We start from the raw sequence: 19,147 nt of genomic DNA, 5'->3' as shown, positions 1-19,147 counted from the left end.
CAAGTGGCCAAAGTACACACTGTGAGTGCTTTTCCGTTGTCTTTTTTTGTTCCCATGCAATAGGAGAATCACAAATGTTCATTTTATGAAGTTTTATTATACTGTTTTTTCTGCTTGCCATATGCAGTATGTCTGTAAACTATGCCTGTAATTTACACAGATTGTCCAGCATAGTGTCATGCTATATCTCATTTTGTTTATATTGTACCTTATTATATTATTATTTGTTATTATTATTTTTGTGACTTGGTGATTTCAGCAATGCTTCAATGAATAATCTTACAAACGCAGTGTACAATTGAAGTTGAACAGATGGAATCTGCGACAGAGCAGGTTTTTTCAAACAAACAGTTCTCTCATCAGTAATTATGGCATCACTGAAAGGTTTTATATGGAAAAAACTTACATCTGAGAAAATCATTTTCAGACACAACCAACCATTTTATAGGAAATTACCTTCCTAATAGAAAAAAGAACTTGCGTATATGCTCAGCCTTTGCATCACTGCTCTGAGTGCGCATGTCATTTCCTGCTTAAGGAAGTCTCTGAATTATTTTATAACTTGATTTGATCGGTTAAAGGAACATCCTAAGTAACAGCCAATTATGTGGCTTTTTCTTTTTTGTTAGACAAACTCTAAAATGAGCCATTGGGAAATAAAACACTAATTGTGAGGAAACGCGGAAAAGCCGCCGTCTCTCGAGGTGAGGCGGCTGTTTCCGCGTCCAGCATGGCGTCACAACGCGGAAAAAACGCCGCATGCCGCATGGGCAGTGCGGCGGAATCCGCATTGGTAACGGCGGAATCCACATCAGAGGCGACCCCCGCATTAGATACATTGCAAAACAGTACTGGTGTGGCTGGGACTGATAGTCCACCAAGATTCAGACTTACACGCGCGCGAGCACAGAGGCAGAGTTTAAATAGCAGTTAGAAGGGTGTCGGCTGACCAGCTGGGTCAGCTGACAAATTCCACTGCTCCCATTGGACCAGCAATTAGGGAGGTCCTGGAAAGGTCCTAGAGTATATATACTGCTGGTTGTTCACTTGCTCTTTGTCTGGCGTGCGATCACATACGTGGGAGCACCCAGATCCGTAGTCAGATCCTGAAGTGTGCCGGGACCAGCTGGAGCTGTAATCCTACACTTAGCTAGATATTTGATAGCTAAAGTACTAGTTTGATTGTGATTATATGTTATGACTTTTGCCTGCCTCGACTATCCTCCTGAACTCTGATCTTGCACCTCGATATTTCTGATACTCTGTTGCCGAACCCCGGCTCGTTCCTTGACTCTGCTTCTGCCTCCTGATTTTGTACCCCGATATTTCTGATACCCCGTTGCTGAACCCTGCCTGTACTTTGACTCTGCCTTTGCCTCCCGATCCTGTACTTTATCTGTCCGTGTGTGTACGACCTGGCTTGTCCGACCTCGAGAACCGACCTTACCGTTAGAGGCGGTTCCTCGCTCTGTTAGCGATCCTTCCTCCTGAGGGTCACTTTCAGATATTCCTTCCTACTATCAGTCTGACTCCTCCCGTCTTGGAGAGCTCAGGTCTGCGGAAGGAATCTGTGCAGTACTCCTTACTGCATTGAGGCCTTGTCCTCTTAGTGTTACAGTTACACCAAACACTACACTCTACTCGGGTGATCAGAGGTTAGTTTGTATATCGGATTATCGGTGAGACTGCAGTTCACTTATAATCTGGTATATATCTGTATTTCCGGTGATACTGCAGATCACCGGTAATCAGATACTCTCTGCGCCCACCGATCGTTACAGAACGCCAGACCAAAAAACAAAATGGACGCAAACACTGGTCGTCTGGGTATGCTTGCCACTTCGGTGGATAACCTTCATCAAGCACTGGGCCAGCACAAAGCTTTGATTGATGCCCTTTCAGGCTCTGTGCAAACCCTCCAGACGTCAGTTGATTCAGTGCGATCCCCTCCTAGTGATGACATACGTATGCCTGTACCTGATAAATTTTCCGGCCACAAGTCTGACTTCCGGAATTTCAAGAGTAGAGTGTTGTCATACTTCGAGTTAAGACCCCGATCCTCGGGGACTGAGACCCAACGGGTCATTTTCATTAAAACACTGTTAACTGGTGATTCCCAGTCCTGGGCATACAACCTGTCCCCCACTAGTTTAGCTCTGACCTCAGTCGAGGAATTTTTTAAGGCTATGGCCGTAATATACGACGACCCTGACCTTGCGGCAACTTCAGAGCGAAAGCTCAAACTTTTGCGGCAAGGCAGAGGGTCGGTCGAGGATTACGCAGCAGAATTTCGTAGGTGGTCTGTTACCGCCAGATTCGACAATTTTGCTCTGATGGATTATTTTCTATCTGGGTTGTCGGAGGAGGTCTCTGATTTGATGCTAACCTTACCCGAGCCCGCAACAGTCGATGAGGCCATATCATCGGCCATCAGAGTCGATCGTCGACTACGCCATCAGAGGCAGACTAGGGGCAGTCACCGGGTCAGGGTGACTTCGTATGTGGCACCTTCTGGTACGCCCGCAGTAACGGCATCTCCACCGGTGTCACCCTCTCCAGCCTCACCACCACCCGAACCCATGCAAATTGGTCGATCAAGATTGACCCAGGTGGAACGTAGGCGGAGAATAACAGAACAACTGTGCCTGTATTGTGCAGAAGCAGGGCACAGGGTGCGAAACTGCCCTAACAAGTCGGGAAACGGGTCTGCCTAGGAGTAGTGGGGGGTGACACCCTAGGCACTTCATTCTCACCCCAAAAAGAGAAGAAGTTACTTCTCCCCTGTACTATTACGTGGGAGGATAAGTCTGTGGACACTGAAGCTTTTATTGACTCTGGCTCAGCGGCCAATTTTATGAACCTTGAATTTGCTCGGGAGTTGGGTATTCCTCTCACTCCAGTAAGTCCCCCCATTCAGGTCACGGCAGTAGACGATTCCCCGCTGCAACGGGATCGTCCCCTGTCTCAGACTCCGCAGGTGAGGGTCACGATAGGGGTATTGCATGGGGAACAGTTACAGTTTTTCGTTTTGAACATGTCAACCTCCACTATTATCTTAGGTATGCCTTGGTTACAGGCCCACTCTCCACAAATCGACTGGGCCACGGGTCAGGTAACCAGATGGTCTGATCGTTGTCACCAACAGTGTCTAGGAAAGGTGACATTGGGTCAGACCAAGGTGTATGTGGAGGGTGTTCCCGAGGTGTATTCCGATTTTTCTGATGTCTTTTGTCCCAAGTCTGCTGATCAATTACCTCCTCATCGCCCGTTCGATTGCCCCATTGATCTCCGTGCTGGTTGTATGCCCCCTAGGGGTCACCTGTATAACTTGTCCGGTCCCGAGAAGTTGGCCATGCAGGAGTACATTCGTGACAACCTGGCCAAGGGGTTTATTCGGCCCTCTCGGTCACCTGCTGGGGCCGGTTTCTTTTTCGTTAAGAAAAAAGACGGGGGTCTTCGACCTTGTATCGACTACCGAGGTCTCAATAAAATCACGGTAAAGAATCGCTATCCGTTACCATTGATAGACGACTTATTCACGCAGGTCACTACTGCAAAGATCTTTTCTAAGTTAGATCTGAGGGGGGCATACAACCTAATCCGCATTAGAAGGGGCGATGAATGGAAGACGGCCTTTAACACACCCGACGGGCATTACGAATACTTAGTGATGCCCTTCGGGTTGTGCAATGCGCCCGCCGTCTTCCAGGAACTAATCAATGAGGTATTCCGGGAGGTATTGGGTAAATTCGTACTGGTATACCTCGATGATATATTAATTTATTCCAATAACCTCCTTGAACACAGGGTCCATGTGAAATTTGTCCTAAACAAATTAAGACAGAATAGACTCTACGCCAAGTTAGAAAAGTGTATTTTTGAGGTGACATCCGTCACGTTTCTGGGGTATGTGATTTCTACCTCAGGTCTGTCAATGGACCCTGCTAAAGTCACAGCTGTCCTAGAATGGCCGCAACCTGTGGGTCTGAAAGCCCTCCAGAGATTCCTGGGTTTTGCAAATTATTATAGGAGGTTTATAAAAGGGTACTCCACGATCATTGCACCCCTTACCAGTCTCACAAAAAAGGGGGCAGATACTACCCACTGGTCTCCGGAGGCTCAGAATGCATTTTCTAGTCTGAAAAAATTGTTTTGTTCCGCACCAATCCTGAGACATGTCGACACCGCTTATCCGTTCATTGTTGAGGTCGATGCCTCGGAGGTCGGGGTAGGGGCTGTGCTGTCTCAGCGATCAGGGTTACAGGGAAGACTACACCCCTGTGCGTACTTTTCCCGTAGGTTCTCTCCGGCAGAGAGAAACTACGATATAGGCAACAGAGAGCTCCTGGCCATTAAATTGGCATTTGAGGAGTGGCGCCACTGGCTGGAGGGGGCAGAGCACACGATCACTGTTTACACCGACCACAAGAACTTGGAGTACATCGAGGGGGCTAAGAGGCTTAGTCCTCGTCAGGCCCGGTGGTCCTTGTTTTTTACGAGATTCAGGTTTATAATCACATACACTCCAGGTAGCAAAAACATCAAGGCAGATGCCCTCTCCAGGTGTTTCGAACCTGAGACAGCACAGCCTCACACTCCTGAATCCATCATTCCGCAGAAACTGGTGTTAGCCGCCACGGAGTCTTGGGAAGAGTGGACAGAGATCTTGGGTCCCTTTCAGCAGGAGGTTCCTGAAGGGAAACCCGAAGGGGTCTTGTTCATACCACTACCATTCCGGTTACAGGTTCTGCAACTCTTTCACGCCCATAAGAATGCTGGTCATCCTGGAGCTGCCAGAACGCAGGATCTGATTGCCAGGTGTGCTTGGTGGCCTTCCTTGGCAACAGATTGCAAGGAGTATGTTAGGGAGTGTGCGGTGTGCGCCCGGAGTAAGCCCTCCCGGCTGGCATCTGTAGGAAGGTTGCAGCCTTTGCCCACCCCGAGTGAGCCATGGACCCACTTGTCCATGGATTTTGTGGGGGAATTGCCCAGGTCTGAAGGCATGTCGGTCATTTGGGTGGTAGTCGATCGGTTTAGCAAAATGGCCCATTTTGTGCCCCTGAAAGGACTCCCCTCGGCTCAAGAACTGGCTGAATTGTTTATCATTCACATTTTCCGGCTGCATGGCATTCCGGAAGACATCGTGTCTGATAGGGGAGTCCAGTTTGTGTCTGGATTCTGGAGGGCATTTTGCCACCAAATGGGCATGAAATTGTCTTTCTCGTCAGGCTACCACCCACAGACCAATGGGCAGACAGAACGCATTAACCAATCCCTGGAGCAATTTCTGAGATGCTACGTTTCTGAGGCGCAGAGTGACTGGGTGAAATTTTTGCCCTTCGCGGAATTCGCTCAAAATAATTTAAAGAATTCCTCGTCTGGGTTTTCCCCATTTCAGATTGTAACAGGGAGGTCACCCAAATTTTCCCCTTTTCCAGTTGTCTCGTCTCCATTTCCAGCACTGGAAAATTGGCAGAGATCACTCAGGGACAATTGGGGAATTGTTAAGGGGAATTTACAGAAGGCGTTCCAGAGTCAGAAGGGTCAAGCAGATAAGAGACGGTCCGTGGAATGGAAGTTTCGGCCAGGGGATCTAGTCTGGGTGTCCACACGTCACTTGACCCTGAAGCAGCCATCTGCCAAACTGGGTCCCAGGTTTGTGGGCCCATTTTCCGTGACCAAGAAGATTAATAATGTTACTTATTCCATTGACCTTCCCACCAGCATGCGGGGGGTGAGGTCCTTCCACGTGTCCCTTCTTAAACCAGCAGTCCAGGTAGGTCCTACTCCTCCTCCTCCCGTGTTGGTGGATGCCCAACCCGAGTACGAAGTGGAGAAGATCATAGATTCACGTACTGTACAGAACTCGGTACAGTACCTCGTACATTGGAAGGGGTACGGGATTGAGGAGAGGCAATGGGTACCTAGGAACCGCATGCATGCGGACGAGTTAGTGAAGGAATTTCATGCTGTACATCCCGAGAAGCCTGGTGGGAGTTGTCCGGAGTCCACTCCTCGGAAGGGGGGTACTGTGAGGAAACGCGGAAAAGCCGCCGTCTCTCGAGGTGAGGCGGCTGTTTCCGCGTCCAGCATGGCGTCACAACGCGGAAAAAACGCCGCATGCCGCATGGGCAGTGCGGCGGAATCCGCATTGGTAACGGCGGAATCCACATCAGAGGCGACCCCCGCATTAGATACATTGCAAAACAGTACTGGTGTGGCTGGGACTGATAGTCCACCAAGATTCAGACTTACACGCGCGCGAGCACAGAGGCAGAGTTTAAATAGCAGTTAGAAGGGTGTCGGCTGACCAGCTGGGTCAGCTGACAAATTCCACTGCTCCCATTGGACCAGCAATTAGGGAGGTCCTGGAAAGGTCCTAGAGTATATATACTGCTGGTTGTTCACTTGCTCTTTGTCTGGCGTGCGATCACATACGTGGGAGCACCCAGATCCGTAGTCAGATCCTGAAGTGTGCCGGGACCAGCTGGAGCTGTAATCCTACACTTAGCTAGATATTTGATAGCTAAAGTACTAGTTTGATTGTGATTATATGTTATGACTTTTGCCTGCCTCGACTATCCTCCTGAACTCTGATCTTGCACCTCGATATTTCTGATACTCTGTTGCCGAACCCCGGCTCGTTCCTTGACTCTGCTTCTGCCTCCTGATTTTGTACCCCGATATTTCTGATACCCCGTTGCTGAACCCTGCCTGTACTTTGACTCTGCCTTTGCCTCCCGATCCTGTACTTTATCTGTCCGTGTGTGTACGACCTGGCTTGTCCGACCTCGAGAACCGACCTTACCGTTAGAGGCGGTTCCTCGCTCTGTTAGCGATCCTTCCTCCTGAGGGTCACTTTCAGATATTCCTTCCTACTATCAGTCTGACTCCTCCCGTCTTGGAGAGCTCAGGTCTGCGGAAGGAATCTGTGCAGTACTCCTTACTGCATTGAGGCCTTGTCCTCTTAGTGTTACAGTTACACCAAACACTACACTCTACTCGGGTGATCAGAGGTTAGTTTGTATATCGGATTATCGGTGAGACTGCAGTTCACTTATAATCTGGTATATATCTGTATTTCCGGTGATACTGCAGATCACCGGTAATCAGATACTCTCTGCGCCCACCGATCGTTACACTAATAGAGAAAAATGAATAGGATCAATGAGGCCACCATGAAGGAAATTTCAGACATTTCCTACAGGCTGGACTCACTTTTGGCAGCAAATAATAAACCATTTCCAAACCATACTTTTGCATAAGTCTTTCAGTGGATTGCAGTTCTTTGTTAAATCCTTCTTATTGTGCAGCTCATCATTTAAGCTGTAATGTTTAAAAAGTTACTCTCAACGGATTATATAATTACCATGGAATATGTCAGTTTAGCCTCATCCTCCTAGAAAAATTGTTCAAATCCTATTTAGCTGTTTCTAGTAATAATAAAAAATAAATAAATGTTTGATTGGACAATCCCTAGCAGAGCTAGAATTAATTGATTTAGTTTAAATGATAGATATGTAACTATGTAGTGTTATGCTTGCTCCATATAGAGTGGAAACAGATAAGCATCACCCTTTTCAAAATATTCTCATTTCCAGATGCTCAAGTGAGATAAAAAGGCTTATTTAGTTAGTCCAAGTTGTCTGAGCTATGTGTTTTTGGTGGTAAAGATGATTGTTTATCTATTTTTGTTTTATTTGAGATATATTGCTCATTTGTTTTCTGTTTATCCTGTGTTTAGTGCAAGTAGCCTGTACTGCACACGCAAAGTTTTGGTTTTGCTGAAATTTCTAAATACTCCAGAGTTCCTTTGCATTGTGCCGTCCCCAGGAGGAAAAAAGCACCTGGTACACATTCCTTAGGATGTGGGCAGCAGTGAAATGGTACATAAGCAGTCCGTGTTGAAGTTCAAGCCCTAAAGTGAGATAGATGAACTGCTGAAAAGGCTATTTCTGGCCAATTCAGCTGAGCAGAAAAATACAAATACAGTTCAGTAACAGACTAATGCACATTATCACTTATGGAGATGTGTGCTTAGTTGTGGGTAAAATCTGTTCAAAGTTGGCATGCATAGCATTCCCCAAATGCGTCCTGTTCTATTATGCGGCATTTGGAGTCAGTTTATTACTGCTTTTAACACAGTGGGTGGTTTTATGCTAATAGACCATGTGTATTTCATACCTGTCCGGAATGTGTAATGCCTTCTAAATGAGTCTGAGTAAATGCTAGTGTATAAAGAACCTAACAGTTCCCATAACATGACAGGATAGTATTATGCAAGTTGCTTATCCAGCAATGTGATCTACCTCATGCAGTGCAACATATGTGACATGCAGAGTAGCATTTGAGAAACATCACAGAAACCACAGAAGATAATGAATCTACCCATTGGGTGAGCAAGAGATTTCATTTAAAACCTTTTTTTCATAGTTTTTAAACGAAATTTCAGAAGTATGCAAAAAACAAACATTGTGTTCTTTTAAACCTCAAAACCCACACCATCCCTTTGACCCTCCTTCCTATTCATTACTTATACTACAATTGTGATTTTTTTATTTTTTTTTACAATTTATTTATGCTAACATTTAAATTAAATGGTAAAGGTACCTGGTCTTTTTTGTGTCCCTTTGTTATGATTTAGAGCTGCATAAAGGAGAGCAGTTTCCAAAATATAACCGCAAGCATACAACAAAGATAAAACATATATCTTTAAATTAAACACACCAATAGTCATAATAATTGTGTTTCCATGTTCCCCAACTAACGTGTGTCCTGGTTATACAGTTATCCAGCCTATCCTGAATTCAAGATGGATAGCTGTAAACCATAGGATTTAAGGATTGATGAATGGTTAGGTTAGATAAGTACTATGAAAGCTTATGGTGACCCAGAGCCACTAGGAAAGCATAGGGGACTAAAAAACCCTCTTACAAAAAAAAAAAAAAAAACTATAGTGAATATAATGTTGCTTTCTTAAAACCGAAGCTATTTACAATAATTCAGCATTAAGTGAAAAAGCAAGAACTCCCATGGTGCATCACTGCTGAATATGCAAATGATCTCTCTATACCCCTAAAATCCAGGCACACATTGGCTCACTATACACCAGCATTTGTGGATGTGTCCCTGACTTTAGGAACATACACAGATGATTTGCATATTTGGTAGCCATACATCATGGAAGATCTTACATGCTCACATAAAGCTGATCTATTGCAAATATCTTACTATTTTAAGAAGCCCAAATTATATGTACCATGGCTCTTCTTTATTAACCTCCCTGGCGGTGCATTTCTGTCAGGAATTAGGAGTCAAAAGCGGTACATTTTTTTTCGTTAATTTTAGGCCTCCGATTTTTAAGTCTTAACTCACCAAAATACATCCGAATAAAAGTGTGGTAGACATTCTGCATATAAATAAAAGTCAGGAACACAAAATTGTTGAAGTAAATAAATTTATCAATAATCTGAAATAAAATTGTATAAATAATGCAGCAGATTATGCAGTATGTACATATATACTCCTAATACACCTCCCGTGTGTGGTATATTTTAAAGCAAGGAATTGCACACAGGGCAACATCACAGTCTGGACAGTAGAATCGTGATTCTTTCCGGATTCTTTTCCCCTTCTCGTCGCTTTTGCTGCAGCACACATGACATGTCCTAGTTGGGGCATTTTTTTTGGGAGTTGGTGGAATGTATTCCATAAAATGGCGGCCAGTGAGGCGCTCCGGATTTACCACATAAGAGGCACGGCGTCCAACTCTGGCATCCGATGCAGTCTGGTACCTTAGACAGATACATTCGCACAGTTTCCAGATGAAATCAGCGTGCGTCACTGGCCTGTCACTTCCCTGCTTGTGCAGAATGTATGCATTCCAAATGCTTTGTTCCAGTAGGTGCCGGAAAATCTTCTTATAATACTTTTTCTGCTGTTTCCTGACAGCAGGATAAAAGGTCACCGCCTGGTCAGCTTTGTCCACACCACCCATGGTGTGGTTATAGTCCACCACGACCTGCGGTTTTACCATATCTTTTCCTCCTCTCGTTCTGGTGGGGACAGTGGAGGTGTCGTGAACAGTAGAGAGGAGACAGACGTCTTTTTTGTCCCGCCACCGGAGGGCTAACATCTTCCCTTTCTGCCAAGCAGCTATGTCCCCAGTCTTCAGCTTCTGCTTGGCAAAGGCCGACGGCATCTCCCTCCTGTTAGGCCTAACAGTGCCATAGATGTCAGTCTTATGCTTTATAAGAATCTCAGACAGTTCAGGGGAGGTGTAGAAATTATCTGTGGTGAGACAGTAGCCTTTGTCCAACAAAGGCTCCAGAAGGGACAATACAGACGATGTCGCCACTCCAAACTCGCTAAACCTGGGACAAAATTTTGTGCCTTTTCCCGTATACAAAATAGTATTCCAGATGTAACCGGTACTTGACTCGCATAGCGTGTATGACTTGATCCCAAAGCGGGCCCGCTTGGAAGCAATATATTGGAGCCAGCTCAGCCTCCCCTTATAGGCCATCAGGCTCTCGTCCACGCTGATGTCCCTCTGTGGCACATACGTGGTCCTGAAATTTTCCACCACCATCTGGTAGACCTCCCAAATTTTTTTTAGTTTTGGAGCAGGGTGGGTCGACTCCTCAAAAGTTTCATTGTTAGAAAAGTGGAGAAATTTCATTATAAGGGAAAAACGGTACTCGGACATAACTGTACCGAAGAAGGGGGTTGCAATGATCTTATTCGTGCTCCAGTACCATTTCTGCAGGGGCTTCCCCACCACTCCCTGCAGAATGATCAGGCCCAAAAACAGCCAAATATCCGCTGCTGTTACCGGCTCCCAGGTCCTGCTTCTGGAAAAGGGTCCTTGAGGAGTAGCCAATTGTTGGGTCGCATAGCGATTAGTCTCCTCCACTATCCTCTCAATAACCGCCTCCGAGAAGAAAAGCTGCAGGTATGCCAGGGGGTTGCACTCGCACTCCTTCTTCAGGCCAGGCTCCCCAGTAAAAGGGAAACGTGGGGGCGGTGGCGGAGCCTGAGAAAGGTCGATGGGGCACCAAACCCGGACATCACTAACGTCGCTGGTGATGGCGTCGCTGTCGCTATCTGGGTCGGATGACAGATCCCCAGGTGCGTCGCTGTCACTGGAGTCCGCCAGTGACTGCAGATCGCTGTCCTCCAACTCCGTCAGCGCTTCCGCGGTGAGACGCCTTCTGGAGGATGATGCCATAGTAAATCCAGGCAGAGGTCGGTGCAGGCAGCAGGCAAAGAGTAGTCCAAGTCCAGGCAAAAATCGTCAACGGGTAATCAATCAAATCCAGGCAGAAGGCAGAAAGAGTAGTCAAAGTCCAGGCAAAATCAGCAACGGGTAATCAATCAAATCCAATCAGAAGGCAGAAAGAGTAGTCAAAGTCCAGGCAAAATCAGCAACGGGTAATCAATCAAATCCAGGCAGAAGGCAAAAAGAGTAGTCAAAGTCCAGGCAAAAATCGGTAACAGGTAGGCAGAAATCAAGATTAGATAAGCACTCACAGAGATCACAGCCAGCTCCTCTCCAGCTCAACAGCCACCTCAGCAATCCAGGAAGCAAAAGGCAACATTGCATTGGATACAAAATCCCATTGTATCCAATACAATGCTGTTTTGGCCCAATCAGAGGAGTTTATTTCAATTTTTTTTTATACTTCCTCCCTCCCTCCCGCCCTCCCTCCCCTCCCCTCCCTCCCTCCCTCCCCTGTGACCCTACGCTGCCCCTGTCACTCTGCCACTGATCGGCTAATTTTGTGGGCTAATTTTGGCCGCCGGGTCCCCAACGATCAGAGCGGTAAGGGGGACTCCGGCGGCCGGGTGGAAGAAGCCTGGGTCCCGCTGACAAGCGCTGATCGCGCACGGGACCCAGGGATTGGCTGCAGGCATTTTTTTTTTTCCAACAGACTCCCTCCCCGATGATTTCTCGCCGCCCACGACGTCACGACGCACCGCCGATCCTCCCAGCTAATTGGCCGCCGGGTCCCGGAAGATCTGAAGGTAATGCGGACTCCGGCGGCCGGGGGGAAGAAGCCTGGGTCCCGCTGACAAGCGCTGATCGCGCGCGGGACCCAGGAACTCAATGCAGCCATGTATTTCGCTCACACGAGCAGAGCTCGGGCTTACCGCTCCTGACATGTGTCAGCCAGCCCGAGCTCTGCTCGTGAATACCGCCAGGGAGGTTAAGAGTGTGTTTTGGTCTCTTTAGGTCTATTATACTTTTCTAGTGGTTCTAGGTTGCTATGAGCGCTTTGAGTATCCCTTAATCTTGGTCCAAGCCCTAGCCTATAGAACCATGTCATGCTGTGATGGGGAGCAAAATACTATAAAACAGCTGTATGTGTGTTGGTTTGAGGTGGCTGTGGAAACTTTCTAAGTTTTAGGCTCACTATACCCCGGCAGTTCTGGAGCTGTAACTGGCTTTTAGTGGGATAAATAGATGTTTTTCATATTTGATGGTGATACATTATGAGAGATCTTACTTGTTTACTTAAAGCTGAATTATAAAAATTATCTAAACTATAAGATACACCAAAGTTTAGAGAACAGAAACCAGGGGGAAAAAAAAACTAAAGTTGGTGTGTCTATCGTCCAGGAGTGTCTTGTAGATGTTCTCCTCCTAATTATAGCATTGCCCTTGTACTTTTTGTGTCCCCATGTTTCCTCCTGTATCCCTATGTTTCCCCCTGTGTTCCCCCTGTGTCCTCTGTGCCTCTCTTTTTGTCCCTTGTGCCCAGTGATGATTGTAATCAGCAAATTACAATTACGCTAAATTTTGCATACATTTTCGCAATTACGCTTATACGTAACTACGATTTGCAAATTCAATTGATTTAGTGTAGTCATTCGTAACTTTGCATAAAATTTCACCAAATGTCGTCTAATTTCTTGCCGACTTTAGCAGTAAGTAGCAAAGCCCCCATACATGCTATTGACACCAAAATTGCTACATATGTTAAGGACAATCGTGGGTACAAGGCAAAAAATACCTTATAGTTTTTGAGAAACTCAATTTTAAAAATGCAAGTAAAAGATGGTTTTTAAACTTAGAAAAATTACAGTTTAAAAACCATATTTAAAATCAAGTTTCTCAAAAACTACAAGGTCTTTTTGAAAAATTATTTTTGTGACTTATACCCACTATTCTGCTTAACATATGTAGCAATTTTGGTAGCAATAGAATGTATGGGGGCTTTGCTATTAACCTCTAAATTTGGCACAAAATTATGCAAAATTTCACGAAAAGTACGCAAACAATTACGACATTTTGAAATACTACCATTACATTTGAAATTAATTATGATTTTCTCTAAAATTTCGTATTACAATTACGATGCGTAATTGCAAATTTCGATGCAAAATTTTGCATATGTGAAATTTCAGCCCACCGCTGTTTGTGCCCCCATGGTGTCCTCTGTGTCCCCTATTGTGTCCTCCATAGTGTTCTCTGTGCCCCCCTTCATGTCCTCTGTATCTCCCTTTCTGTCCTTTGCATCTAGCTTTGTATCCTCTGTGCCCCCATGTCCTCCTCCGCTCCCCTGTGTATAGATAAAAGTAGTGGCAGTGAGTCTCTCACCTCATCCATCAGAGCCTGCGTCGATCAGAGACCTCTCCTTTCTCCCCCTGCTCCCCTAGTGCTGGTCGTGTGTAATGACGCAATCAGCAGAAGTCGGCATAGTGGAACAGTGAGGGAGAGGTCGCTGATTGCCGTGGGATCCAATGGGTAAGGTAAGAGATGCACTGCTGCTGCTTTTATCTACATACAGGGGAGCTGAGGAGGATACCAGGAAAATACAGGGAGTCCCGGACATTGCAGTGGGTTGGTGGTTTGTAACAGTAGGCATTCATAAGTTGGGGACTCCCTGTATTTGGAATATAAGACACAGTAACTTTTTCTGCCCATTTTTGGGGAAAATCTGGAATGTCTTCTGTTTTTACAAGGCAAAATAATGTTTTGGATAGATAAAATGACCAATAAAATATATATTTAAAAAGGAGTGGATGAAATTACCTCTGATATGCTTCCGTTTTCCCCAAATGTCTTCCATGTTGCTAATATTCAGAGATTTATTTAGTGTCTAATAAGCCATTTCATTTCCACCTCTGTCATGTTTCTCCACAGTTCTGTTGCATTGCACAATGCACCTAATCTACCAGTGGAAGCTTGATTATAGTGATGGCTAGAGATGGCCCGAACGGTTCACCAGCGAACGGTTCCAGGCGAACTTCCGCAAGGATTCGCGATCGCGGAGAACCGCAAACTTTTCCAGAAGTTCGGTTCGCCCCCATAGTGCATCAACTTTGACCCTCTACATCACAGTCAGCAGGCACATTGTAGCCAATCAGGCTACACTCCCTCCTGGAGCCCCACCCCCCTTATAAAAGGCAGGCAGCATCAGGCTTTTCACTCACTCGTGTGCCTGCAGTAATTAGAGAAGGGAGAGCTGTTGTGCAGACTCACATAGGGAAAGCTTATTTAGGCTCTTGTAGGCTTGTTAGCTTGCTCCTTGCTGATTCTTATTGCTAAAAAAGCACCCCTCAACAGCTCTTTTGAGAGCTAATCTTGTTCTTGTGATTTTTTTTTTTTGTGTGTGTGGCCCAATTGCATTATATACAGCCCTGTCAGTCAGTCGCAGCTGGCCTTTGGCTTTGGCCCCTTGGTGGTATTATTACTGCTGTGCCAGGTGCACATTATAATACCCATCACTGCATATTATACCTACTACCCGTTGTTCACTTCAGTTCACCCACCTACCTACGTGAACGCACACTGGGCTTGATTCACAAAGCGGTGCTAACTGTTAGCACGCCTGTGAAAACCCCCTTAGCACATCTAAATGAGCTTTTCGTGCGCAAAACTTTATGCGCGTAAAACTTTACGCAGGGCGCTCAGCGCAAAGTGCCCATTAAAGCCTATGGGACTTAGTGCGCGCATAGGACTTTGCGCACGTAAAACTTTACGCGCAAACATTTGCGCACGATCTGATTGAGAAATCCGGTGCTAACCTACCTAGCACCCTGGTTGGCACGTCTAAAGACTTTAGACATGCTAAGTAGGTTAGCACCGCTTTGTGAATCAAGCCCAAAGTGTCACTGTGCCTTTTGGTACTTGTCTGTGTGTGACAGGTGCACATAGTAATACCCATCACTGCATATACCTACTACCTGTTGTTCTCTTCAGTGCACCCACCTACCTACGTGAGCGCACGCAGTGTCACTGTGCCTGTCCGGTACCTGTGTGTGTGCGACAGGTGCACATTGTAATACCCATCACTGCATATAACTATTACCTGTTGTTCACTTCAGTGCACCCACCTACCTACGTGAGCGCACGCAGTGTCACTGTGCCTGTCCGGTACCTGCCTGTGTGTGACAGGTGCACATTGTAATACCCATTACTGCATATACCTACTACCTGTTGTTCACTTCAGTGCACCCACCCTACCTACGTGAGCTGACGCAGTGTCACTGTGCCTGTCCGGTACCACAGTGTCACTGTGCCTGTCCGGTACCTGTCTCTGTGTGACAGGTGCACATTGTAATACCCATCACTGCATATACCTACTTTAACAAACGTTGGAGAGGCAGCTGCGGTGAACAACGCTACGTCCGCAGCTGCCTCCAGCTCCCTGCCTAACAATCTATCCATGCCCCAGGCGTCTAGCACGCCGAGGACGGGTCTGTCAGCAGCACATAGGGTTGCATTGTTGCGTGCGTGCGCGCACAGACAGGACCTTTATGCGGGGAGGAGGCGTGTCAGCTGACCGGCCGGTCTGCGGTTGTTGGAGGAGCCGCTCGCCACTCCTCATTGGCTGATAAGAGGGGGCATGCCGGAGGGGTCTCCTCTGCTTCATAAGCCTAGCTGAATCACTCACAACTTGTCTGCTGTTGCGAATACTTGGTGTTAGCGCACAGACCTTAGATAGTTCCGGAGTGCTTTGATCCGGGAGGAAACCGATTTCACACAAGATAGGAATTGTTTGATAGCCTTAAAGATTACTCATTACTGTGTTATTATCTGTGCATGACTCTGGCTCGTTCTGACTACTCTTCTGCTCAGTGATTCTGTAGCGCTGCCCATCTGATCTTGCTGCTGCCTGTTTATACCTTCCTGTCTCTGCCTTCCGATTTTGTACTGCATCTGTCTGTCTGTTGCCAACCCGATCAGTCTGGCCACTCTACTCTCACCAGAGGGCCCTTGACTCTGGTGAGGGGCGCTGTACTGTTAGTACCCACCAGCTCTTCTGGTGAGGTATAGCTAAACCTATCATTACTACTGTTGCACCAATCACTGTATTGCTATTTGTTGTCACATCAGCTTTCTGATATACCAGTATTATAGGTGATTCTGCAGATCACCATATAATCAGGTATATATCTGCATTATAGGTGATACTGCAGATCACCTAATAATCAGAATTATGTTCCTTGCTGACACAAATCGTGACACCTACTACCTGTTGTTCACTTCAGTGCACCCACCTACCTATGTGAGCGCATGCAGTGTCACTGTGCCTGTCTGTGTGTGACAGGTGCACATTGTAATACCCATCACTGCATATACCTGCCTGTCATTTACAGTGACCCACCTACCTACATGAGGCACATAGTGTCACTGTACCTGCTCGGTACCTGTGTGTGTGTGACAGGTGCACATTGTAATACCCATCACTGCATATACCTACCTGTTGTTCACAGTGCACCCACCTACCTACGTGAGCGCATGCAGTGTCACTGTGCCTGTCTGGTACCTGTGTGTGTGACAGGTGCACATTTGTAATATCCATCACTGCATATACCTACCTGTTGTGTTCAGTGCACCCACCTACCTACGTGAGTGCACGCAGTATGATATACCACGCCGTGCATACCTGTTAACTGCACCTGTGTGACTGCACATTGTATTAGTTAAGTCAGTGCATACCTTTCACTTCATCCCCCCCCCCCGATATGGACAAAACGGACAAAACAGGTAGAGGCAGTGGAAGGCCACCCAGCAGGTCTGTGCAAGGTCGTGCTGATGTGATTTTGTGCGGCCCTGGACCAAAGTACAGTGCTCAGAAGAAGGCACGCCCCATCAACTCCCAAGATTGTTAGGACATGGTTGACTATTTCACACAGAACACCTCATCTTCCGCGGCCAACAGCACTACTCCAAGTACCACATCCACTACATTTGACAGTTCGCAGGAGTTATTTGGTGGGGAAATCACTGATGCACAGCCATTATTGTTACAACCAGATGAAGGTGCTAAGCAAGTTACACCACCTCATATGTCTGAGTTAGGCGACACTATGGGCGTAACATGTGAGGAGGAGGATGATGAAGTACCGGCTGTTGGTGCAGTTTTGAAGGTGTCTGAGGCGACAAAGCTGGGCAGGATGATTATGATGATGACGATGATATGGATGCCACGTATGTTCCCAATAGAGGATGTGAGAAAACGCGGAAAAGCCGCCGCGTGTGTTTTGAACAAGGCGGCTGATTCCGCATCCAACGCGGCGGTTTGCACGCGTGAGCCTACATCTGCCAGTATGGCTAAACGCGGAGAAACCGCCGCATGCTCTGATAGCGGTGCGGCTGGTTCCGCGTCCAGCGCGGCGGGTGATACACAACACATGTCTGGTGTGGCTGGGACTGATAGTCCACACAGGTGCAGAAGGACGCCTGCGCGCGCTGAGAGGCAGAACTTTTATGACAGCCAGAAGGGAGTCAGCTGATACTGCAGATCACCAATAATCAGACCTTCTCTGTGATACACCGATCGTTACAGAAGGAGATGAACAGGGGGACAGTTCAGAGGGGGATTCAGAGAGGAGTAGACAGAGACGAGTTCCTGAAAGAAGCAGGGGGAGCTCGTCATCAGAAAAAGCTGGTGGCAGTGTCTGGCGCCATGTATCGCCACCTACGGACAGCCAGCCAATGGTGGCTAATGCCACCTTAGTGCCCACACCCCAGGGGGGATCAGCGGTTTGGAAATGTTTTAGTGTGTCTGCCGTAGATCAGAGCAATGCCATCCGTTCTCTCTGCCTCCAAAAATTGAGCCGTGGAAAGGCCAACACCCACGGAGGAAAAACAAGAAAAGCATCTCCCATAAACAGCACCAGACTAATACGTTCAAAAAGTAACAATCTTTATTGTATTCCAAAAAACCATCAATAGTAAAAACACTTAAAAGGTCATATCATATGACCAGCCGGGTCTCTCAATCCCATACAATAATTGGTAAAACATGTATAATGTGGTAAACCCCTAGCTTCTGGAGCAATAATATTAGATAAACATAATCACCTCATATAATTAAATCAAGAAGAGGTATTGATTGGTACAACTGTGTATAATAGTTGACAATAAGTGTGGATGGACAAATACATAAATGAGTAATGATAATATATGCAAAGACAACCTATGATGAATAAAGTGCGTGGTAGAGGGCTATTAGGATAAGCAATGATGTGGAAAAAGGAGTATAATGACTACCTGGAGCCAATGAGAATAAAGTGCACAGTGTCCAACAAAGGGAATAGGAGATATAAGAAAAAGGGGTAAGACTTACGTGGGAATTTTTGGAGAGGCCAAGTCAGCTATCCAGACGCCAGGGAGGGAAAAGGAGAGAGATGCCCGACAGAGCAGCCTTAGTGCACCACGCGGGCTCAACCTGCTTCAGAGGAGGCTAGGGGTTTACCACATTATACATGTTTTACCAATTATTGTATGGGATTGAGAGACCCGGCTGGTCATATGATATGACCTTTTAAGTGTTTTTACTATTGATGGTTTTTTGGAATACAATAAAGATTGTTACTTTTTGAACTTATTAGTCTGGTGCTGTTTATGGGGGATGCTTTTCTTGTTTTTCATTAGTGTGCCTTTTTGGCCCTTTTCCTCCTAGCACATTCTAATTGGTATATTGTCTTAAACTGTCATATATAATTACCATTTTGCATGGTGCTGGTCCCAACTTTTCAAACAACACCCATGGAGGGACAAGTGCCTTACGAAGGCACATGGAGAAAAGTCACAAACTGCAATGGGAAGAGCACCAGAGGAAAAGCAGAACACAAAAGAAAAGCCACCCTCCTTCTCCTCTTCCTCCTTTAGGTGCAGCATCTTCAGCTG

At 46.4% G+C, this 19,147-nt stretch overlaps 1 protein-coding gene across 1 annotated transcript; it reads right to left on the bottom strand.

The window, feature by feature from the left end:
- Positions 1-9,526: 9,526 nt before the first annotated feature.
- Positions 9,527-11,230, bottom strand: LOC137519333 (piggyBac transposable element-derived protein 4-like). Its single transcript, XM_068238286.1, has one exon. It carries the CDS (start codon positions 11,228-11,230, stop codon positions 9,527-9,529), a length of 1,704 nt encoding a protein of 567 aa, XP_068094387.1.
- Positions 11,231-19,147: the final 7,917 nt, after the last annotated feature.

This window comes from Hyperolius riggenbachi, chromosome 5 (assembly GCF_040937935.1).
Source record: "Hyperolius riggenbachi isolate aHypRig1 chromosome 5, aHypRig1.pri, whole genome shotgun sequence".
Lineage (NCBI taxonomy): Eukaryota > Metazoa > Chordata > Amphibia > Anura > Hyperoliidae > Hyperolius > Hyperolius riggenbachi.
Note: the sequence above shows the minus strand (reverse complement) of the source record. Positions and strands in the feature narration are given on the sequence as shown.